This window comes from Rutidosis leptorrhynchoides, chromosome 4 (genome assembly GCF_046630445.1).
Source record: "Rutidosis leptorrhynchoides isolate AG116_Rl617_1_P2 chromosome 4, CSIRO_AGI_Rlap_v1, whole genome shotgun sequence".
Taxonomy (NCBI): domain Eukaryota; kingdom Viridiplantae; phylum Streptophyta; class Magnoliopsida; order Asterales; family Asteraceae; genus Rutidosis; species Rutidosis leptorrhynchoides.
Genome location: NC_092336.1, coordinates 623,662,702 through 623,688,629, shown reverse-complemented (window position 1 = coordinate 623,688,629; position 25,928 = coordinate 623,662,702). Strand labels below are relative to the sequence as shown.

Here is a 25,928-nt window from a genome sequence, read left to right as displayed (position 1 = left end):
ATATAGTTTACTTTTGTGTATTAAATATATTGTTATATGATTATCATTTGTTAGTTAATTTTAATGAAAATATTAAGATATGGGTAATAATGCTATTAGATTTAATAATAATAATAATAATAATAATAATAATAATAATAATAATAATAATAATAATAATAATAATAATAATAATAATAATAATAATAATAATAATAATGCAAATTTTATATAATATGACAAGTTTAATAATATTTATAATGTTAATGATAATGATACTACTTAGTTTCTAATAAAATTATAATAATGATACTTATAATGTTAATAATAGTGATTACCTCTAATATTAATGATAACGGTAATAATACTGATATTAATAATAACTATAAAAATAACCATTTTGTTACCAAGGATAATAATTTTAGTAGTAGTTCATTAAATGATACATATGTTAATAATAATAATAATAATAATAATAATAATAATAATAATAATAATAATAATAATAATAATAATAATAATAATAATAATAATAATAATAATAATAATAATAATAATAATAATAATAATAATAATAATAATAGCTTGATACTAATACTAATATTAAAGATAATAATAATATTTTACGTTATTTTCGTAATAACAATATTCATAATATTCATAGTCATAATAATCACACTTATATCAATGATAACAATAATACTATTAATACTTAATGATATTACATAATAATAACTAAAATGATAATAATAACCCTAATCTTATTAATCACATTAACACTAATTATAATAATATTCATAATAATACTAATAACAAAGATTTTAATAATTATATAATGATATTAACTCTATTAATAATAATAATTTGAGTTCATAATAGTAATTATATCAATTAACATAACAATAATAATAACTAATAATATTAATAATAATAACAATAATCAAATTGAAAATTGAAAAACTACCTTCAATATTAGGAATAAAAAGAAACGCCTCTGCCGGGTCTCGAACCCGAGACCTCTCGCTTACCCGACACGCACCCTAACCACACCCTCTGCATTGCTTTTCTATTTAATTATAAACCTAAATCTTATTTTACTCGTTTCTGTCTTAATCCCCTCCTCCTTCATCTGTTAGAACCAATCAACCAGGAAGCAACAACAACATCGACTTTTTATTTGATTAAACATGGGGATTGAATCAATGGAACTAGTATTGTTTATTTAAATTAACAGACACAAACTAAAAAAAATATAACTGGGAGAACATCAGAGGCTGCGTTCGAAGAAGGAAAAAAAATGACTTAAATCGTGATTTTGGAATCAAGACGATTTTTGAAGAAAACTTCTACATGAAATAGGTTGGGAATCCCTTTTCAAAACTTTCTGAACTTTCAATTTATCATGAAATCTAAAAACGAATTCGAATTCTTCCATAAATCAAACGTTTGACTTTTTTATCCTAAATTTTGACTTCCAAATATAGAGATCGATATGATAAATGAAACCTTGAAATTTTCCAGATGGTTTGAATGAAAGGTTCCTAACAGATTTGCATTAACACATTTTGGAGTTTTAATCAAATTTGAAATTTTGGAAAAATAAATAGAAACAGAGGTGACGAGCTGCTATTGTATTTTTTTCAAATTTTAATTCAATACATTTGACTAACCTCAATTGATAACTGATGATGATAAACGTTGGAATGATTTCACTATAACACATCAGTACTGATTTGTTTGATAGCAATGAATTCGACTATGAGAATCATCAGGAACCACAATAAATAAAAAAATAAAAAGTTGAATGGGATGGCTAATAGAATTTTGGAGGCATCTGTGAAAGAATTCAATTATAAAACAGGATTAGAGACATGAATTGAAAGGGGGATCGTGATTGTGCAACTGCCCTGGTTCCTTGTAACTTATATTACGTAATTATCTATGTATATATATCTTTATATATCTGTTATTTATAATTACGCATATATATCAGTTATTCATGTATCTTATTATCTTAAATTCTATAATATTAGTTAATAATATGAATCTAATAATAAAATATGTTAATATTATAAATTTTTAATAAAAATACTAGTAATAATAATAATAGACTTAATAATAATAATAATATTAATGATATCTTTATTAACATTATACTAATATAAGGATAGAAGTAATTAGAACAATGATAATAATAATTTTATTAATGATAACCATATTAAATTGTATTATTTTTATTATACTAATGTTGATAACTATAATATTAATGATGATAATAATAATATTATTAATGATTCTAATAATAATACTAATTACAATAATATTAGTAATGACAATATAACATTTTTCATTTATATCCATTTTCATAATAATATAGATATTAATATTGAAAGTAATAATAATATTACTATAACTATTATAGTTTAACTTGTAATTAAATTTATTATATTAAATATTAATATTACATGTTATTAATTTTATGATATATATAATAATAACATTAATAACAATAATTTCTTAATGACAATACTTAATATTAATGTTAAAATTTCTTAATTTAAATGTTTAAATTTTTATTATTTCCAATTCCTACATTCATATTTATTTATTTGTATATACATATATATATTTATAGTTATTTGCAACAATTGTCCGTGAATTGTCGGGGAGGGTCAAAGGTCAAAATGATTCCGTATAAATTGTTCAAAATTTTTGAGACTCAACATTACAGACTTTGCTCATCGTGTCGGAACATATAAAGATTAAAGTTTAAATTTGGTCGGAAATTTCCGGGTCGTCACATAAACTTTTCAACAATTCAACAAAACACTTAGGAAAATTTTAAAATTAGGTCATAATTTTGTTTAAAGTTAAGTCCCCGAGAATTTATCTCTCCCCCCACACTTGAGATCATGTAATGCCCTCATTACATGAAATTAAAATAAAGTAATAAATTCGAGTGGGCAAAATTGGAAAAAAAATCGAAGTACCCGAGACTAAAGGCCATTTCCACAAGTAATTGTCAAATTGCATGAAGTTATCATCACATATCCGCATCGCCATACTTCCTTTAGCTTTGATTTTGATTAACGAGTCTTTATCTTGACTCATCCCCGTCTTCTAAACATTCCTTATCAGGGTGGTTCTCCCCCACATTTTATCGGACGACATGTGAAATCGGTGGAAAAAGTTCCACGAATCAAGAGAGTGATCCAATCATTAACCCCTCGGGTGGTGTATAAGAAGAGAATAATCTTCTTTATTTGCATGAAGAAGATTGAACCAACCCAAGAGTCAACAATTGAATTTCTTCCAAAGACGATTTTGAACACGAGGTTTGCTTTCTTAATTGGCTCACACAAACACGAATCATCAACCTCGGGTTTCAAAACCTCCTTAAAATCATCAATACCATACCCGAGAAGATTGTTATACACTTTGAAAGTTTTGGGTATGATATTCTCAACCTCATATCCTTCATCATCATCATCATCTTCATCATTATCCTTATCACAAACCTCTTCACCAACCCCGAGTGGATTATCATAGACTTTAAAAACATTGGGCGTTGATAAAGCTTCAACCAATTCGTCATCTTCTTCATCACTTTCACCATCTTCATCAAATTCATCATCCTCACTATCTTCATCCTCATCATCCTCATCATTGGTTATCAAAGATTCGGGTACTTGTGCAATCTTTACTACTTCAGTCTTGGCATAAAAGCTTACATCATTATCATCATCATCATAAAAGATCCAATTTCTTGACCGAGAAGTAGAGACTACGGGTGAGGTGGGTGGTGAAATGGTAGTGGGTACAAAATTTTCAAGTAAAGGAAGCATGGAACACACGGTTTTCTCTAAGCTTTGAAATGAAGCGTGTTGAATTTCTAACATTTCTCTCAAATCTCTTCTTTCTTGAACTAGAGCCTCCATACGGTTAAGGTGGGTTCTCACAACGTTTGAGAATAACTCTAGTAAATTCGGATCAATCTCCTCTTGTTGTTGATTTTGAAATTGAAATTGAAGAGAATCCCATGTCGAGTTATCCCCCTCATAACAATAGTCCATTGGTTGACCGAAAGAGTCAAAATTAGAAATAAGACCATAATTACAAGGTTAATCAATAGAGGCGAAATCATTCATGTAACTATCATCATAAACCCCATCTCGATAACAACCATCATAAACACCACAATAACCATCTGGCTCAACATTAGCTTGCGAAGAATCCATATAACCGTTGTCATTCATACCCATGTAACCATCATTCACATACCGATAACCACCATTCATATACCCATAACCATCATTCATACCCAAATAATCACCATTGTTGCTCAAATAACCATTGTCATCATTCATGCCCAAATAACCATTATTCATATCCATGTGACTTGAGTATTCCATCAATTGTTGATCATAATTCGCGATTTTTGACATCAAGTAGTCACACAAAGCATCATACTCCGCCATCTAGCTTAATCACACCACAAACAAACAAACATTTTCCGAATACAAGAAAATATAAACAAAAAGTAACTTTTGCAAGAATGAAATTCTTACAAAAGGATCGAACAACTAAAAGTTTAAACCAACTACCCAACTTAGCTAACCGCTCCCCGGCAGCGGCGCCAAGAAAGTGTTGATGCGTGCGTGACAATACATCTTTTACCCTCTAAATTTATACAAGATTCAAATATTACAAATAAGCACACACAACTAACGAGCACTTAGAACCCGGTCATTATAGTACTTTAATGTAAGTATTCGTTTCAAGTTCGTCCCAAGATAGCGGTGTAAGTCGGAAAATTGAAACTATTAATTTTCTTAGGGTTTGTTTGATTGGGGGGTTTTGATTGATTGTTATTAACAACTAAAATGTGCGCAAGTAATCAAACTTAAACTTAGCAAATAAGACTAGTAACAAGTAACGAGTAACTAAATATTAAGAAATTAAACCAATTAACTAAGTAGTGTTCACTTACCTAATCCTCTCTACGCTTGGATTGACCCATTTTACCCAAATTGCTATTGCAGTAGTTGTTAAACTATTAAATGTTTAGCATCACTACTAAACCTCAAATCAAATAACACTCCGCGAATTCACATAAGCATTGTATCCTAAGATCGAGTTAAGCATGATTTGGTCATTGAGATTGAGCTTGGGTTAAAATCACTTAAAACCCCCAACTATCGAAATCACTTAAGATAATCAGCACTACTATGTTGGCTAAAGGCCAATTGAAAACCAACCCAGATCAAGAACACAATCACTTGCAATTTCTAAACTAGTTGTCTAGATCACCTAAGGTGTTGAAGCACACATTGATTCACTTCTCAAATCACTAAGAGAGCTACTCAACATATGTAATCAAAGTCAAGCCTAAAACAAACTCATAGTAACGAATCTTTAGCCAACTCAACAACACATGATCATGTAATTCATTCAAACAACAATAATCAATTGATTAAAGGCATATCTTATGCATTAGAGATTCATAGATAAGAAAACACAAGTGATTTAGTCAAACATAACAAAGATTACACTAACAATAAGCATAAAAACATCAATAAACATCATCTTGAGTGATTACAAGTAATTAATTCAAAGATAGATGAAGAAAAACAAAGATTACAACTAATAAGTGCAAAATGAGTAAAGTAGAGTGGAGATTACAACCCAAAATGGAGAAGAAACACTAATATGGAGAATGGATGATATGAATCTATCACTAATCTTCATGGAATTGGAGTTGGGAGCATGAAATTGGACTTCATCTTGATGGAATCATGATTGGAACCCTTTTAGGGCTCCAAAACGGCCTAAAGAACCAGCTCTCTAACTCAAAAACCCCAAATTTGCTTTTATAGGTCGGCTGAATTTTCTGGCTGAATCAGCACCTGTAACGACCCGGATTTTTCCGATCGTTTTATACTTATGAGATTAATATTTATATAAAATAAACCTTACCAACATGATAAGCAATCCAAACTGTTGAGACTTATGTTTTTGAAAAGAGTTTCACACAACGTTTGACCGTCCAATTTGACCGATGATATCACGAACTATATAACACACGATAATTATACGATTATGTATATGTACATATCTATACATATTTAACATGATTTAAGGATGGTTTAACATTTCATTGTGAACTAACAACAATGAGTTATAAGTATACTTTGAGACCACTAACTTAAGTTATCAAAACGATAACTATATGTAACATTCTTTGACATATATACTTACAATATATAATGTGTTGGTGATCTATGTCACCAATATGATTTAAGTGTAATGCGATTAATTTGTAACCAAAATAATCTTGATAAATATCGAACAAGTTTGGGGAAGTGTGGAGTGCACACTTGTTTGAACTTATCTTGATTATGACGGGGGTTCGGGGGCAGCGCCCCCGATAAGCGGGGTCCAAGGGGTGGCAACCCCTGGCGGGGTCCAAGGGGCAGAGCCCCTGGCTGGGGTCGAGCTGCCAGGTCAGCTTGGAAATTTTTTTTTGGGCTAACATTGCTTTATTAAAAATGTCTTAAAATTTTATTTTGGCCCGGTTTGACCCAAAAATAAAAGCCCAGTTTTGAGCCTCTTTTACAGTTATAAACCCGTCCATATTTGAATTCTCGTTCCGATTCCTCAAAATTTCTACAAGTATATCAAGGGTATATGTAACCGTATCATACATAGCTTCTATACGTATTTACTATTGGTATATACCAACAATAAACTTCAATGATCAGCCACTAGACATGATGTTACATGTGGGAACCAGCCATTTAACCTCATGTGTGACTTTTGTGCAAGAAAACAAACTAAATCTCCTATATATCCATCCCATAATCATGCTATTTTTCACACACACACATACAATTTCATTTCCAATTTTCTTTCAAGTTAATTCACTCCCTAATCTCTCTTCATTTACCTACTCAAGAACGTATCAATATAGTCATCCGATTTCAAGGAGATTACTTCCAATCTTTCAATCCCACTCCACCACTCTTTTGATTCCAAGATTTTTCTTACCTTTTCCAGTAGCTTTGTCCAAGTAACTTGAGGTAGTAACCTTATTCATAACCTTATTCGATTCATATTTATATAGCTATTTTATTTTGTGTTATAAAATTTTAACAACAAGAACATAGTTTGAGTGATTTCAAACTTGTTCGCAAACTAAATAGATCCTTCTAATTTGATTTTTAAAAACACTTCAAGACCTGTAATATATCATATTATGACAAAATCGGGTTAATCATATCTTGGCTAATTAACATAATATTTAATATATATTTACTTATGATTTTATTTTATATATTTCAGGACCACCCGTAAACAACACGAGAAGATTAATCATAAGACCTCATGATTGTACGCAACACGTCATTTGACAACACGGTACTTTATGTACGCAACACGTCATTTGACAACATGGTACCATGGGTCAAGATTAATTCTGATCAACACGAATACGATGGGGTCTTTATTTATTTTATTTAAGCAACTAATTGTGGACCACTAACATCGGACTGCTAACTACGGACTAAAAAAAATATTAAAAGTATTAAAAGTATATATATATATATATATATATATATATATATATATATATATATATATATATATATAACGATTACTTGAAAAGAAAATATGTTGATATATTATATATATGGTTAGGTTCGTGATATCTATCGGAGACCAAGTCGAGTTAAATACCTTCAAGACAAAAGTGAGTATATAGTCCCACTTTTAAACTCTAAATATTTCGGGATGAGAATACATGCATTTTATGATTTACGTTATGGACACAAGTGATTAAAAAAATATATTCTACGTTGAGTTGTACCACTGGCATACTTCCCTGTAACTTGGTAACTACTATTTACATGAGGTATTGTAAACGCGAATCCTGTTGATAGATCTATCGGGCCTGACAACCCCAACCGGACTGGACGACCAGTATTCAACGGTTGCACAGTACTTCGTTTCGGTGACTACACTTGGTACGGTGTAGTAAGATTTCATAATAAAGGGAATATGCGACGTTGATTAAATGTTAAGTATGGTTATCAAGTGCTCAACAACTTAGAATATTTTTATTAAAACGTTTATATATGAAATCTTGTGGTCTATATTCATAACGCTGCCGGCTTTAAACCTATATCTCACCAACTTTATGTTGACGTTTTAAGCATGTTTATTCTCAGGTGATAACTAAAAGCTTCCGCTGCAACATGTTGAATTTAAGCAAGATCTTGAGTATGCATATTTGTGTCAAAAATAAAACTGCATATCGGAGGATTTGTAATGTAAAATATGTTGGAGGTCGTATTGTTATTATCACATGTAAAGTTTGTAAGTCTAAGATTATCGCTAAACGATAATCATTATTAAGTTGTTTAAACCTTGTATTTGTAATAAAAGCTATGGTTTGTATTGTAAAAACGAATGCAGTTTTTGAAAAATGTCGCATATAGAGGTCAATACCTCGCGATGAAATCATATGTTATTGTATTCGTCCTTATGGTTAAGGTCGGGTTATGACAGCACCAGGAGCGACGCTTTTGGAACAGGAGTGGCGCTTTTGATCCTGTAGGAGCGGCGCTTTTGGCATAGGAGCGACGCTTTTGATTCTGTAGGAACGGCGCTTTTGGCATAGGAGTGACGCTTTTGGCTACTGATCTTTTTAACACACGTTTTAGCACATAGGAGCGTCGCTTTTGACCTTAGGAGCGGCGCTTTTGATCCTGGAACTTCATTTTCACTCCAAAACTTCACTAGGTTCATTCCTTTGGCCCAAGGGTTGATTCCTTAGCATAAATATGAACTTTTAGACCGCTTTTGTCCCGAAACAACTAAATACCACAAACCGCTCACTAATCATCACAACCCGTATCGAAATGCCACGAAAGTAGGAAGATATTGCGAAGATAAATATGTATATTTTGAGCAATATCAAAGCCCATCTGTTAAACAAACAAGTTTAAATCCGGTTTAATAACAGTCTAAAACTGTCTAAATATTGTCCCGAAGACAGTCTATAACCAGTGTCGAATACTGTCTGGAAACAGATCGAAATACAGTTCGAATTCAGTCCGGAAAAGGTCCAAAGACTCTTCGAATACACGTTATAGAACGAATCGACCATGTCATTCAAGACATAGTTTCGCACAAGGAATCCGAATGATTCCAAACCTGAACCGCGCTCACAATTTGAGCATCATATTCCCCTTCTGCAACTTGGGAATCGGTTCAGTCAAGAACCTCGCAAGGTTCAGTCAAGAACCTCGCAAGGTTCAACGTGGTCAGGTAAAAGAACATCTTTTTTCTATCAACGCTCGAAATTCACACTAGTGAACTTCTCATATTTCTCAACATGAGAAGAACCGCGTTAGGAAGCGGTTTAAAATTAGCTGAAACAAAGTTGAACTCCGAAATCAAAATTATTAACATAATCTATTATATATTGCAAATCAAATCATCAGATTACTCAACATAAAATGATTATATATCGAATAATTTAAATACCTAAATAATTTGATCAACCACAAATTATTTGAGTCCACAAATATGTTAATTAATCATAACATAATACAGTAGACTACGGAATAAATGTGTTCATTTATTTAATTCACGTTATTGTATCAATATATTCAATTTAATGAAACTCTTCATAATCATGTCAAAATATAATCACAATATCACAATAGATCTATTATTTTAATGTCCATTATTATGATGCATAAAACCATAATGGATATATAAAAATCAAAGTAGATGTGAAGTGGATGTATTATTGTCGGCTATCATTATCTATTATCAATATAATCATGGTGGACATGTATATACATAATGCATGTATTATTTTAATGTCCACAGTCCACTAATGTCCATTGTGTTAGTTTAACTGAAATCATTCAGAATCAACCCAAAATGTAATTATTTTGAAGATATTATTTTAATGTCCACTAATGTCATATTCAACCCTACAAGCCTAATGGTTTTTTTTTTTTTTTTTTAACTCACTTTAACAACAAAAGGCAAGTCAAATAACCTGTTTCTATCCATAATAAATTAATATTAATATTAATATCATATTTTATATCAACAATATATTAAGACATATTGTACAACTAATCTTCCTACCTCAAATAGAAGATTTAATAACATGACCATGTTTCGCAAATAAGCTCATATACAGTTATTAACGCATATCATAAATTGATTCAGATATCACACTGATATATATATATATATATATATATATATATATATATATATATATATATATATATATATATATATATATATATATATATATATATATATATATATATAGATCATACTAGTAGCAGAGTATCAGTAAAATCAATGTTCATGTACCAAGTCACCAAAAATAAAAAGTATGCACATGTTTAAAACATACATAAATATTAGTTTATCCTGAGCAATTAGTTGAATCAATTAATAGCCAAATACATGTTTTATTAATCACTATCAGCTTATATTCAGGTCAGCAACTTATACATTAACCATCAACATATGACAACAGCGTATACATCTGCTTCTACAATAAGACTAGTAAATAACCAGTTTGAAAGATTGTAAAAACACGTATGCAAGCCAGCAAATCAGTTTAGGCAACAAAATAGACAGCATGTTATTTACTTCGCATACAATATTATAACAGCAGGTCTTAAATAGTATATGTAGCAGAATCAGTTATCACAGCTTTATTTTAGCATGAGCAATAACGTAATACTCCATGTATTCTGTTATAATCGGCAAGTATAAACAGATCATATCACCAATTTAATATGTTTTAATAGTAAATAAAACCGCAGTTTACAACAGAATCCAATACGTTCAGTTTAATCGAGCAGCATGTAAGACTCAGTTTCGTAACGGAACAAGAATCTGTTTAAGTTTGTAAGAATATTATATACGAAACTGAAACGAGTAAATCAAATAATAACATATTACTCAATATAATCAGATCATAAACATATATAGAATAAGAACTGAAAAAGTTAAAACGATCAAACCGAATTGAAGGTTGAACAGGGCTAGTGTTTGACACAATTCCCTTAAACAGATTCGACGTCTGTTCCCAGGGTACACCGGTTCGAAGCAGCGTACTGCGGGACTTGAACACTTGCCTGAAAGATAGTCGAACGTGGAGACCGTTGATGTTGAACTGAGAGAGCACAATAGAAATTGTGTGTGTGTTTTATTGCTGGGCAATTTTGTGTGTTTTTCTCCATGACCCATAAGGCTTATTTAAAGAGGAAGTTTAATCCTTAGTTTCCAACTACCTTCAATTTGGCATTATCTTAAAAGCCTTATATGATTTGCAGTAAATGCACAACTTTGAGACTCGATATCTCATTCACCTTTATTCCGTTTTGGACACACTTTAGTTCGTTGTAAAGCTCTCGTTAGAGGCTACAAAACCCACTAAATCATCATGAATATTGACCACTCTATCAAATATTAATTAGTGTCCAAAGTTGGTAAAAATACACCTTTTTACCAATTTTTTCCAACAGTCACTGCACCTCATGACTTCGGTTACTAATAAGATATCCACCGCCGACTTTGCCGTAAAGTGGAGATGTATACGATTGACCATTATTAGCTTCAACAATAAACTGAATCGAATAGATCCACTTGTCATGATCTATTAATACCTTCCTAAGCCTTTGATGTTTCTTAATTAGAAATGACCATGGATCACCTCCGGTTGATCCCCAAAGCTCGGATTTTGTGAAACGAGGTCGACAACCCTAGCATCAAATCATGACACAAACTTTGTGATCTATCTAATGGTATATTCTAAAGAAACGAGAATTGTTTAGCTAAATGTATATTTTTTATGAGTGCTTGTAAAAGTAGTATTTTGCTGGAAAAATTTGTGGGGACCATCATTGAAGCTTTTCAGATCTTCGGATCGATGTTCTAGCGAATCGTTGACTTTAGGGATCGTTTTAGTCGAACCGAATCGTGTAGATCAAATTAGATCGATGCCTAGAGTTGTTATTCGACTTGAGTGGGTTTTGGATCTGTTGTTGATAGAGAGAAAAACGTTCTTAGGGTTGTACGCAGTATGTGATTAGGAGATCGATGATCCACATCCAAATGAATACTAACTCATCCATATATACTAATTTGGGCCTTATATTGGTTGATCCGAACTTGAATTTTTTATGCACCAACCAGGGGCGAAACTACATGGGGGCACGCTCCAGTGGATTTTTCTTTTAAGTGTAAAATTTTTAAGTTTTTGACTTTGCCCTCGGTGGATATTTTTTTTTTTTGCCCCAAAACCTACATATTTTGCCCCAAACCTTCAAATTTTGCCCAAAATTCTCCAACTTTTGCCCTAAAACCTTCAACTTTTGCCCAATAACCTTAATAATTTGCATAAAAACCTCAATTTTTTGCCCTAAAACATCCATATTTTGTCCAAAAAATTGCTACGATTCTAAATTTTTTTTTGCCCCCGGTGAAAAAAATCCTAGTTCCGCCACTGGCACCAACAGTGCCAACACTGGGTTCAGAAATTGTCAAAAAAGTACGGTCTACACGTTAGCATAAGCCAGCGTAAGCAACTCCAGTTTCACCTTAGTCGGCATAACTGGTGCTAACCCGCTATGCCACTTTTACAAATCCTTTCCGGTGAAATACTACTTTCACACACTCATAAAAAATATACCATCAAGCCCAAAAAAAAAAAAAAAAAATTATAAGTGAAACGATCATAAATTAAAAGCATATATATACATCGATTTATGCAAAAGAAATTAAAAACAACTTACAATCTGATATTTCAATGCGATATGGACGTTTGACGATATCTTTCATATCTGGGCGTTTAGATTGATTCTTGTCGACGCACCTGTATGCAATATTTGAGAACTCTTGTAATGAATCTTGATTCATTTGTTTATACAGATTGTGTGGGATGATATTTTTCAGATTTCCATATTCCAAAGAGACTGCAGCCCAATTAGCCAGGTCCTGATAAACTAGTCCAGCGGCTAGCCTTCCACATAAAACTTCAAATAAAACAATACCGAAAGAGTACACATCAGATGCTGCAGTAAGGGTTCGAGTCTGCACGTATACAGGATCAACGTACCCAACCGTTCCACAAACATCATCATCAACAGGACCTGGACATGTCTTATTAATACGACCCCATTTTGCAAACCCGAAATCAGAAACCTTAGCATCCCAATTTTCATCTAACAAAATGTTGGAGCTCTTTATATCTCCATGTAGTACCCTAATACCATCTTCCAAATTGTAATGAAGATAATACAAACCCTTTGTAGCACCTAGACACACGTTGAGCCGTTGCAACCAATTTAAGCAAGTATTTTTCTACTTAGTGGCTAGGTATTTATCGAGACTACCACGCGCCATATACTCATAAACAAGTATCTTCTCTCCACCTTCATCACAGATTCCGACTAAAGGGACAAGATTATCATGCTTGCAACGAGACAGTGTCACGAGTTCCGATAAGAACTCTGTTAGTCCTTGTCCATGCTCCTTGTCTAATCGTTTTATAGCGACCGTGCGGCCAGAATTATTATTGGACTTAGGAAGCTGGCCTTTATATACTTTCCCGAATCCGCCACGCGCAATTAGGTTATCGTTAGAAAAGTTGTTGGTGGCCAATTTGATATCTGTGATTGATATTTGGAGTTTATGTAGGCCACGGAAATCCATGATACTTCTATGTAAAATGATTGCAATAGCCGGTAATTTCGGTTTCTTGGGTTGAGGTATATCATCTTCTTCATCCTCATAACCTCGTTTTTCGATTCTCCTATCCATAATTCTAACTAAACAAACTATGTTTCGGAAATTGAACAAACTTTTGTAAAAACCAATTATGGTTTAACAGTTTAAAGTTTTTAGTTATACACAACTCAAATACAGTGTCAAGCTAGCAGAAATCAATATGAACTGAATTTTTTGTGGTGTGGTCTTTTGGCTAATAGATATGTAAATGATTATAATAATGAATAATGAATGATGTATTGATTTATGAGTGTATGAGAAAGAAAACAGGCTAGTTTAGTCGATGGCTTACATTAATATTGAAATTTTTTTTTTTTTTTTTAATATTGAATTAATTAATATTGAATTTTAATATTGAATTAATTATGTAAGTTGACACATTCTTTTTCTTTGAACAGCAGTACGGGATTACCTAGTGGACTTAACCACCCACACGTTCATCTCCCGTTGTTGCATAATCCGCCCCAACTGCTGATGTGGAGGAAACCTAGGGGACACATTCTTTTTAGATGACAAATTGCAACAGGAACAATTTTAAGTCAACATTCAACAATAAGTTGGCAGTTGACATAACTACTTCTACTGTGTGGTTTTGATTTTAGATACTTATCCTTTTAGGTTTCTGCATGCATGCCAGAACAATAGCAGTTGTTAAAATGATTTTGATTATGTATCTTTTTGTTATGTTATTAGCGTGCTCCAAATGGTGACACTCATTCCTTCCCGGTACTAGCTCTCACATCAGCGCACATCAGCACTTCCTTCTCAGAACTAAACCCAGGACTAAACACTCCCAAAATATTTCAAACTTTTTGAATAATTAAATTTGATCTTCAACGTTATTATACGAGTAATAATCTATCAAATCTTTGAAAAATTTATAGGATGATAATAATCTATCAAATCTTTGAAAATTTCTCGGAAGATATCATGCTCCTGTTTTTATTAGGGACAAGTGTGGCACTGTACCAGTACCAAATTGGTTAGTAGCACTATTTTTTTGATATGTTATTCAATTAGGTTTGAATAAGTTATTCTTTAAACTTCATCTCCATCTCCAGCTTCATCTTCTCTTTTTAACCTAATTGAAGTTATTCAATTAGGTTTGATGTGTTTATACTTTTATGAAGATGATGTGTCATTGGGTTTGATTTTGATTTTGAAGATGAGAAATGGGGAACTTTAAATCCGTGTAATTTTGTATTCTTTAAATAATAAATAAATTAGGATATAATATTACATTACATATTACACAACAATCGATACAACTTCAAAGAACAACATTACATCAAAAGTTCTAAACACATGGGATCACCCAGCTGATAACTTTGATTATAACTATCGAACATGCGACACATGAATTATGCAACGTGTATGATTGATTACTTAAGGGCAACTTTGGTCCCATGGTACCAAAATTACTTACTGTAACTGTAAGTATCTATAAAAATTCACAAAGTACAACACTGATAAGGATCGCACAACCGGATTAAAAAAAGAATGATAGAAAAAAGAAACCTGGAAATTTTTGAAGTAATTAATAAATTATTGTCCTTCCCAACCAAGTTGTCTAGCTCTTCGCTCCCATAAAGAAGTTATTTTCTTTTCTTGTCTCATTAAAGCTTCGGCCCGTTCTCTCGCTTGTTCACATGTTTCAGTAGCGGTGTTGCATTTTTCAGCCTCTTTTTGGTACTGTGCGGCTACTCTTCTTGCTTCACCAAATGTGATGTTCATATGATGAATGTGTTCTTCACTGACTGTTTCCTGCAGTTTTAGTTCTTCTGATAGTAAATCTACAAATTGCTTTTCCATTTCTTCCTTTAGATCTGGATCATCCTTCCCACAATCTGGATTTTGGGTAATAACATCAGTGTATATAGTTTACTGCGATAGAATCTTTAGAACTTGAATGAGGTAGATGATAATTTCACATCTAATCTAATCTAACAATGATATAAAACTAAAATATTTACTTAACCATAAACAATGAACACCTTACCTGAAACTGAAAGATTTGCCAAGCCTGCAATGTACGGAAAAAATAATTAATAACCAATCCAAGTTTACATATTTCAAAAATCTAATTGTACATGCATCACATATTTTTAATCAATCTTTTTAATGTTTGTGCTACCAAATTTCACTGAATTTATAGCATTTTACATATTTTAGCATTCAACCATGCTTAAAAACAGATCAACCGAACTAAGTTATTAACTACAAGAGTACAAGGATCAGCTCCATAATTCTTCAAAATTTAACTCTACTAAACAACAAAAGAGCAATCTAGACCACACAAAACAACAACAAAAAAACATCGATCTTCCTCTGAATATGAATTGGCACATACTCTGTTCCTAATGAATATAAAAAATTTACGAAACTCCCAGATCAAATACATTCTAGAATCTAGACTTAAAGGGATTTGAATGCACCAATTCCAGTAAAGCTCAAAACTTTATCGAAATCCCAGATCAAATACAGTATAATCAGATGTAAAGATTACATTAACCAGATCAAAGTTAGAAACTTTTTCAATAAACAACACCAAAAGTATTAAAAGGAGTTTTTAAGATATCCTAATGATCTAATACTGACATGAAAACAGTAGAAATCAAGATTTGGGTATGCACTAATTCCACCAAAGCAAAACTTTAAAGAACTCCTAGATAAAAAAAATACATTATAATCAACATAACAATTATATAATCAGATCAAATTTACGATCTTTTGCATCAGAAATAAAAAGGGTATTTATCTTAAATATAGATAACATAAAAAATCATGAATTAGATACGCACTAATTCAACTAAAAAAAATGAAAAAACAAAAATCAAAAACACACTAATCAACAAAAACCATAACCGTATATATAAAGTTAGAAAGCTAAAAAAAGGTTTGATTACCAGGAGCAAGTTTGAGAAGTGAGAGAGGTGGAGGGCAATCACATATACATGGATTACAAGAAATTGAGGAACCACCTTTTAAATTAAAACCTTTTTTAATTTTCCAATAAATAGCTGGCCCAGATACACACAGTGCTGAAATCACTGCAAATATCACTAAACAGCTTTTTAAACAGGATCCAGATCTCCGTGTCATCTTTCTAAACCGAAAGATCTAATCTTTATATCTAATGCTATTTCGTTTAAAAGTGTGTACGAGTATAATAACTTTGAGTCGGATCTAATTAAGTGACATTGTTTAATTTAAGAAACCAACGGTGTATGGGAATTTTAGTGACTTTTTAAGATTTGGGAATTGGGTGTTCACATTATTGATTTTGAATATTTTTAGAAGAGAATATGGGTGATCACCGACGACTGACTAACCCGAATTGTTTGCTATATGACCCATTGGGGAAATGATATTTCCAACCTCTTAAAATACCCTTGTGAATTAAATAAATGTTTAATATTAAATGCATGTATTACCATATCTCTGCAATTTTTTTACTTCCTTTTAATCTCTCTCCTTTCACTTTTTCTATCTAAACTTCTTCTGCTGCAATTTCAACCACCACCCTCAGCCCTCTCATACTCACCATCTTTACCATCAATTATTCCATTTTTACAACTCATTTCAAAAGCTTGTTTCTATCTCCAAAAATACCTTGACCAAGAACCCAACTGACACATTCCAAACGAGATTGAGTCGTTCAACCGGTGACTTCGTGCTGAATTTTGGGGCGACGGCGATGGAAAACGTCGGAGTGTGAGATCTAGTCAGATCTGGGTTGTGTTGCTTACAATTTCGTCAGAGAAGACGAATTTATGGTGGCTTTCTGGAACTATTCTGAGGAACGTAAACACATCTAGTCGATTACCTTTTATAAAGGGTTCTATTATTTTTTCTTTTTAGGTTTAAAATTGGGGTTTTTGCCAACATTATAGTTATAGATTTAGAAATTGGCTGGCGACTCTATTGGATTAGTAATGAATGTAGAGATCAACGTTTAAAAATTCGAGGGATTTCTGGATTTTAGACTGAGAATTCAAATCACAAAATGAAGAGTGTAGTGACATAGTAATCGTCATTAGATTAAGGTGTCAGAGGGAAACATTTCTGTCATAATTTTAGGAAATGACAAATTAGTTTGACTAAATTTATATTTTACCATCACCTAAATAAACTTACATATAATAATAAGGGGTATTTTGGGAACTAACTTGAAAATATGTTGGAAGTAGTAAAAAGGAACCTGAAAATATCAACTCCGATTTGTTAATTGTAGTAGGAGTGTTATGGTACGGGAAAAATTCTAGAAAAATTGAGGACCGACCGAACTGGACCGGAATCGAATCGGACCAAAGAGTTTCGATAAAGTCTATGGTCTTTATATTTCATATTATTTGGTCTTTAGTATAGGACGGACAGAACCCTAAAAAACCTACAAAGATATCGGACCAAACTTTTAATCGCTTGTTCACGTGATGATGTTGCTTCTTTTAAGAACTATTGGATTTTGTATGATATTATTATACTCAAGATTAACTTAATTAGTGAATCAATGTATATATATATATTATATTTAATTTACTTTATTGGTTATGATGGACATATTATATATACCCGGTATATATAATTAATCTATTACATTATATACTATCTATTACGAAGTATATATTATATACTGATGATAGTGAGATTATGGTATTATAGTATTGAGGGGCGGGATCAATGGGGAAGTAACCAATCGGGGGGAAGCGAGGGGAAGCAAAAATTTTTTTTTTTTCGTTTTTTTGAAATTTTTTTTTTTCGGCATCAAGATCACACGAAAATATGAACATTTAGAAGAGACACTTCGTGATGAATGTTATTATTTAGGCGTGAAAACGATCGACAAAAATAACATTCAAGATAATATTGTTCGTGAAGAATATGAACGTTTTTTTTTCATGTTTTGTGAAGTAAAATTTAGCCCGATTTAGAGTTTAGAGTTTAGGGTTTAGGGTTTGGTGTTTTGGGTTTATTACATAAACCCAAAACACCAAACCCTAAACCCTAAACCCTAAACTCTAAACCGTTCGTGTTAAAAACTCAATCTAAATCCTAAATCTAAGCCCTAAACCCTAAATTTCTAAACCCTAATATCTAAACCCTATAAACCCTAATATCTAAACCCTAATATCTAAACCCCAATAGCTAAAACCTCAAAATACGCTCGGAAAACATGATAATTGTTATATATTATTTCTTCGAGCGTTTTTCCGCAAAAATAAAAACATTTATCACAAAGTGTCTCTACTAAATGTTCATATTTTCATCTCATCTATAATGTTCGTGAACAAAGTTTTTTCAAAAAACGAAAAGAAAAAAAAAAGTTGTTGCTTCCCCCCGAATGGTTACTTCCCTCTTGATCCTACCACATAGTATTGATTTATTATGCCGATAATATTGTACTCTGTAATATTCCTTATCTCATAAAACAAACAATGATCAAAGTTACATCACATGTGAAGTCATGGTTAAAGATGATTCAGTTTACATAAATTATAATATGGGTAGTGTGTATTACACTAACACAACAAAAGGGTTGTGAGTCACAAAACTTTAATATTGCAAATGAATATTTCCTCAAATCCATTAAAACAACTTTCGTTGCCTTCTGATGGTAAGAAATCTAAGAGGAAAGGGAAATAACCCCCGGTATCTTAACAACATTTTTACTGTTGGCTTTGTTTTGTTTTCTTCTGTTTTAATGTAATTTTTGTGACTCTTACCGTAGTCCGTATATCATTTGTTTTGGATATCTTTGAAAACAATAATTTGGATAATGTAACCTCACTATGCACATTTTCTTGAATAAACTACAAATATGAAAATTCTATCTCAAGAAAGTTTTGTAAGCTTGGGGCATTCAGGCTTCAGCATAATTTCTCTAACAAAGACCAAATTTTCCTAACCAACAATTATGTAAACCAAGTGTAAGCTAGCTATTATGTCTTGTGACACATGAATGATCAAGTTAAATCTTTAGAAGCATAATATTGATAACAAATGGTTAAAAAAATTCATACACTAACAACTTATAACTATAGTTTAGCTATCTACCTAAATTTAAAGTACAATTCACACTACCAAGTTTCATACAACAATACTACAGTTTCCAATGGTACAAACACAAGTCCCTTTCATCCCAAACAGATAGTACCTTCAATCAACATCCAATTACAAGAACCCACCCAATCAACAACAATAACATCATTGACACCACATCAACATCATTTTTCCGTAGCCCCGATTTTGACTTTTCATCATTCTTGTCGGATTCATCTTTGCGTGCAGCAGCATTCACCGGAGGCAGTGGCGGATCGACAACATCTCTCACCTGAAGTGGAGGAATTGGTGCGGCTGCTGGCGGCAAAACCGCCGGTTCAACTTGAGCTAAGTAATCCCCTGGTTTTATCGGTTGGAAAACGAACGGCGCCGTACTTTTCGGGTCAACACATGGACTTCCTGTCACACCATTAGTCAGAAAAAAACATAACATTAACAAAACTACTTTGATTTTTGGGTAATGATAATTCCACTTTGAATTTTGATAGATCGACTATATTTATGCATTAACAAGTACAGTTTGTACTGGTTAATAAGAGTAATGAATTTATAAAAAAATGGAAGTGGAAAGTTTCTCTTACTCATAAATGCACTAGCGGTTTTCGGGTTATCGGTGATCACACCATCTACACCCTCCTCAAGGAACGAAACAAGCTCCGTGTACGGATCGCTATAGAAATCGAGCATCATGCTTAAAGACTCCGTCGAGAACCCTGAGACATACACCGAGATGTTTGCCGCATGCATTTTTTCGATAATCTTAGTTGATCCGGTGGAAAAAAAGATTTTACTCGTCTGAACAATTGATTTCTTCCCCACATTCACTGCATCCGCATACTTCTTAATGTCATCAATAACAGGCTTCGGTGCATCACTGATCACTTTACTAAACAACAAAACTCGTTTGTAACTCGGTGATGATGCCTTGAACTTTGCCAACAGTGATGTGTCATCTGATTGGATCAAAACTTGTTGTTTCGGGTTCAAATTTGTTTTCTTGAGTGCACCGTTGACTGTACTAATAATGTCAAGACCTTTTTTTGATGCTAAGTACGCAGCATGCTGGGATACATCGAATAATAACGTTAGTAGTTGACTTTAAGGTCAAAGAATTCAAGGAGTGTTTGCAACCTACTTGGATTCCGATGAGAATACTTGACGAATTCTTCTTAGCAAGCTCCAAGAACTCAGGCAAAGTTAGAAACTTTCCGGCATGTTTTGATTTGGGGTTTCGTAATAATCCACCAGACTGAAACGGGTTTTGAATCAACGCTACAACCAAGTCAAAATAAGTAATAGGAAAAACAAAGGTTCTCATTTAATACCATACCATCATAGTTAAAGAGAAAACTGCTTACGTTTAACGGACTTGATCTCGTCCCACGTGACATCGAATGTGAAAACGCCACTTTTAGGTTGAACTTCTGGTATGGATGTAGACCGATCCATAAAAGCCATCGCTGCATTAGTTTTTCCTAATAAATCAGCTGAATCTAGACAAAATGCGACACCATCTTTGGTCATTTGGACATTGCAATCAATTATGTCTGCCCCATCGTTAATAGCCTTTTTATATGCAAGATCTGTGCAACCAGGGTAGTCGATACTCGCACCATTGTGAGATATCACCAATGTGTTTGCAACCTTCGGGCCCATATTTGGAACTTGAGCTAAGCATGCTGCAATAGCCAGAAAGTTTATGCATTTAGATAATGAAAATAACAAAAACCTCGGTCACAAAACACTAAAGGTGACAACTTTGACTAATTTACACAACTTCTCAAACAAAACAAAAAAGCATAAAAAAGATCTTCAAACGAATCGTTTTAAAAAAGTTAGATGGGTCCAAAGTTTTCCAAAAATTTATTGCCAAAAGTCAACCAATCTTGACTAATTGTTTAGCCCGCCTATCATAACACAATTACTTCTTACCGATGGCATTTGAAGCAGATCCTGGATATTCAGTAACGACTCCATCGACAGCAAATTGTGAATTATCAACAAACTGCAAGTACTCAGCTGCCGGATCATAACTATAATTGTAGCTTGAAAATACATCAGATGCAAAACCCGAAGCATAAACTGCGAGACCTTCTTTATGAGCATCCGCAACGAGTGTGGTTGCAGGCTTCAAGTATCCATCTTTACCAACGGGCCATATATAGTCTTTTGGTACAAGAATACCCGAGGCAAATGTTTTGATCATCGCAAGCTTATTTATGAGGGCACCGTACGTTTCTTTGGAAGTGGGCTCCACCTCAACAGGAGTCAAGAATCTAAAGACGAGTTTAGTCTTTGTTCTATCGAATGTTCTACTCACTCCTACAGCTTTCAAGAAACCAATCTCGGATGACGAGATGTAATCAGCTACAAAATATTCCCAGGAATCTTCTATGTACCGTACGGCATTTAACTTGTTTGAGCTCCAGAACACATCATTCTACAAGATAAAAAGTACATGAAAACACACTAAAAATCTATTTATATTGTAACATAAGTTGTCAACGTGGGACCCATAAGATTACATGGGTCCCACGCAACTCACCTGAACATTCAACCACAGTACGCCTTTCGGGTCCATGCCGAAAACACTATCGGGTGCCAGGGGAGGGTATACAGAATCAAAAACACTTGCTCTTGAGAAAATATTCTGCAACACTGTTACAAAACATTAGTAAGAAACAAATATCAAACACGTCATTTAATACGCATAGCCACGATACTTACGACGTATCTCCTTCATTATCTCGTCGATAGTGAAATCGTTAGGGAACCACCCATCAATGTCACGACCATTAATGTTGTACCGTCGTTGCTGCTTTGGGAACTTAGTTGCTGCATCGGTGCAATTATTAAGCTTTATGTCCGCGAGACAAACTCCTAGATTATCTTTCGTTAATTGCAAATTACAGTACTTGAGGGTCCCGGGGACACCCATTGCCATTGCGGCTGTATACCCCACCATGGATGAGTCCGGAAAAAGGCCCGGAAACCCGCCTTGCGCTATCACTAACGGTTCGGCACCTATATATGTGTAAAAATCGTCATCATCATTATTTATTAAATAGGATGACATCATGACACATGTAATAATTAATACTCCGAATGATATTAAAAGACATAAATGTTACCTTTTAAAGTTAGCCATTTCTTGCCTGGACCAGGGCCAGGTTCAGGCTTCTGTTGCAAGCGTGACCGTCTTGAAGATTTGTTATAACCGGGATGAATGTGTTTGGCGAGACATGAATGTATTAACAAGAAACAAAAGAGTAACCTTCTTATCATAACTTGTTTGATTTCGCGTTGCAAAATGTCACAACACGGATATACAAAAAGATGTTATGTTACAAACCTCGTCTCTTCCCATTCATTGAAAAACAGAAAAGAGATGGAATTTGATATGAATGTTGATCGGCTGATAACATACAATATCAAACTTATTTACAATCAAACGAAATAATATATTTGAATCTTCGCGTTCGGATAGAATGTTTTCAACACGTTGAAAAAGAGTAAACAATTCTTACAGATAGAGAAAAAAATCAATTTGAAAAAGGTTACCTGATGGTAGAAACTTTTGATTTAAAACATTTTCCCTGTTGAGTTTCAAAAAATTAGAAAATTTTGTAAAAGGAAAAAGGTAAAGAAAATCATGAAAGAAAATGAAGAGCTAGTTAATCATACCCACAAATAAATCTTATATATAGGAGATGGATATAAATGGACTGAATTATACGGAGTAGTAAATAATTGTGTTTACATCTTAAAATAGTAATTAGTTTCACTAATGATGCAGGAAGCTACATTTTATCAGTCACTTTCTAGTATACCTGGCAATTGAGACCCACACACTCAAATTTGGGTCAAATGGGTCAAGCCTTTTGGGTCAAGCCTTTCGGGTCAATTGAGTCTTGAGAAAAATTAGGCCTAACAATGTAAATCAAAACTTAAAAAAAGATTCAAATGGGTTTCTCTCCAACCTATTGAGTCCTATACAAAAAAATGAATGTACGGGTATCAATACTCAAAGATCAATAGGTCTAATGTGTTTTGTGAATGCGTCAAATGGGTCAAACATAAAAAGTTTCATCCGTACAAAATTTATAAAGCATTCATGTTTATATCATTTATTATGTATATTAATGTTTCTTATGTATATTTAATAAATAATAATAACTAAAATAATGTAATAAATGTAAAAAAAAGTGATGTAACCCTTTTGACCCATTTGACCCAATTGACTGGTGACCCGTTTCGACCCGTTACCCAAACCGATCCAACCTGACCCATTTTGACGCATTTAAAAAATTGACCCGTTTGACCTATGACCCAATTTAACCCAAAACCATTTTTACCCGTTACCCAAACCGACCCAACCTGACCCGTTTGCCAAACAGGCAAGTAAAAATTGTGTCTACATTTGACCCTAAACCAAGTAAAAATTGATGAACAATGAAGATGAAAAAATCTCAAAATTAAACAAAAAGGATGCAATTTTGAAAAGAAATTAAAATAAATGAGGCTCAGATCTATAAGAAATATCAAGCGAAATAGGATAAAACCGCCATGGCTGCAAATACCTCGAAACCTCCGTAATTTGCCCCGCCAAGATACGGATCATCTCAATCTTGCTCAATTCACTCAGACAACAACAACAATAACACAATTATTATTCATCATCACAGCCTCAATAGTTATGATCAAAATTAGGGTTTATAATTGCAACATATTTTTTATCATTAATAATATCAATATCAATATCAATATCAACATGTTCTTCATTTTCATCTTCATATTCATCATTACAACAATAGCTACAACACAAATGAATGTGTCGATTGCTATAGATGTGTTTGAGAAGGTTAAGTTTGGTATTGCTTATTTTAACTGCTTAGCTGCTGGTGATGCTTAAGTGTAACATCTTTCTTTAAACAGAACAAGCAGAAGCTGGAGACAGGATCAATTAACAGCTGAAAGGGTTGTTGTTGTTGTTGTTGTTGTTGATTAGGGTTAACAACGAAAAAATCATGAGCAGCAAAAGGGGGCTAACAACCCTTTAAAATATTCCCTTCCCAATTGCTGCTTCATTTTCCTTATTGTTGTTGTTGTCTGAGTTTTTTCTTATTTTTTTTTTAATAGCAAACCCTAACTCTAGTTTTGGTGATGAGACTGCATATATTGCGACATTGTAAAAACCTTTTTTTGTTTTTTATTTTTCTTTTTATTTGTATAATTGTTTAAAAGGTAACTACCGAAGAATAAGCATTTATACTTTTCTTTTTCTTCCAAAAAAACGAAATCTAATATGACAAAACGAAATTTATATTAAAGGAAATTTCAGTCGATAGATGAAAAAGCATATCAAAACAAAATACAAGTAAAAAATCCAGCGAGCCTCGAAACTAAAAACGCAACTAACAACCACACCGCTTACTAAAACGAGTATCACCAAGCCACGACAAACCAAAATAACAAGGAAACAAGACCAAAGCAAACATACCGCAAGCTAAAGAAAAACATATCGAACCTAATAGCTAAGAAAAACAAGGAAGCAAAAGCCGTCAAACAAACTACAAACTCAAAAAACAAACATCGTAAACGACTAAGGAGCCGACGAGTTAGACCCGACAAACATAAGGTCCATACTCTTCCAAAACTTCTCCACCTCCTCGAAACCACTTGTCTTTGGAGATCAGTTTAACGAGTTTACCGTTAAATGTTGAAAACCGAAAAGTTTTTCCCTAACATGAAGAAGATGAGGAGGGAATATAAATGATGTCCTCCTCAAATTCTTCCCCTTTAGAGTCGACACACTGTCCAAAAGATATCATTCGTAGATATTAAAATCATATCATATACATATGTAATATGTAAATATATAAATGATTACATTATATTGCATTCATATTAATTAATATTATATTATATACATTCATCCACCAATTTCGAATGTCTTTCTCGAAGCAATTTTTTTATCATCGGGTACATGCATACTTCTCTACTTTATTTATGGGTGTACCCTAATATTATACACGGCCCGGATAGCAAGGCCACATATA

The 25,928-nt window shown here is 32.8% G+C and overlaps 2 protein-coding genes across 2 annotated transcripts; both read right to left on the bottom strand.

Moving 5' to 3' along the window:
* Positions 1-15,025: 15,025 nt before the first annotated feature.
* LOC139904161 (uncharacterized) lies at positions 15,026-17,175 on the bottom strand. The gene is made up of 3 exons (XM_071886096.1): positions 16,716-17,175; positions 15,809-15,832; positions 15,026-15,656 (listed from the first exon to the last, which is right to left on the bottom strand). Exons 1-3 carry the CDS (start codon positions 16,909-16,911, stop codon positions 15,355-15,357), a joined length of 522 nt encoding a protein of 173 aa, XP_071742197.1. The 5' UTR covers positions 16,912-17,175; the 3' UTR covers positions 15,026-15,354.
* A 2,594-nt stretch (positions 17,176-19,769) lies between these two features.
* On the bottom strand, positions 19,770-25,025 carry LOC139904160 (glycerophosphodiester phosphodiesterase GDPDL7-like). The gene is made up of 8 exons (XM_071886095.1): positions 23,001-25,025; positions 22,597-22,893; positions 22,415-22,527; positions 21,802-22,309; positions 21,228-21,548; positions 21,005-21,141; positions 20,451-20,931; positions 19,770-20,268 (listed from the first exon to the last, which is right to left on the bottom strand). The coding sequence occupies exons 1-8, from the start codon at positions 23,152-23,154 to the stop codon at positions 19,970-19,972; spliced, it is 2,310 nt and encodes a 769-aa protein (XP_071742196.1). The 5' UTR covers positions 23,155-25,025; the 3' UTR covers positions 19,770-19,969.
* Positions 25,026-25,928: the final 903 nt, after the last annotated feature.

Coding starts and splice junctions, on each gene's coding strand:
- LOC139904161 (XM_071886096.1), bottom strand. CDS start 16,911: ATGACACGGAGATCTGGATCCTGTTTAAAAAGCTGTTTAGTGATATTT. Junction 15,833..16,715: donor ACTTCTCAAACTTGCTCCTG/GTAATCAAACCT, acceptor CGTACATTGCAG/GCTTGGCAAATCTTTCAGTT. Junction 15,657..15,808: donor GGCAAATCTTTCAGTTTCAG/GTAAGGTGTTCA, acceptor CCCAAAATCCAG/ATTGTGGGAAGGATGATCCA.
- LOC139904160 (XM_071886095.1), bottom strand. CDS start 23,154: ATGATAAGAAGGTTACTCTTTTGTTTCTTGTTAATACATTCATGTCTC. Junction 22,894..23,000: donor GAAATGGCTAACTTTAAAAG/GTAACATTTATG, acceptor ACACATATATAG/GTGCCGAACCGTTAGTGATA. Junction 21,142..21,227: donor CGAGATCAAGTCCGTTAAAC/GTAAGCAGTTTT, acceptor ACTTGGTTGTAG/CGTTGATTCAAAACCCGTTT.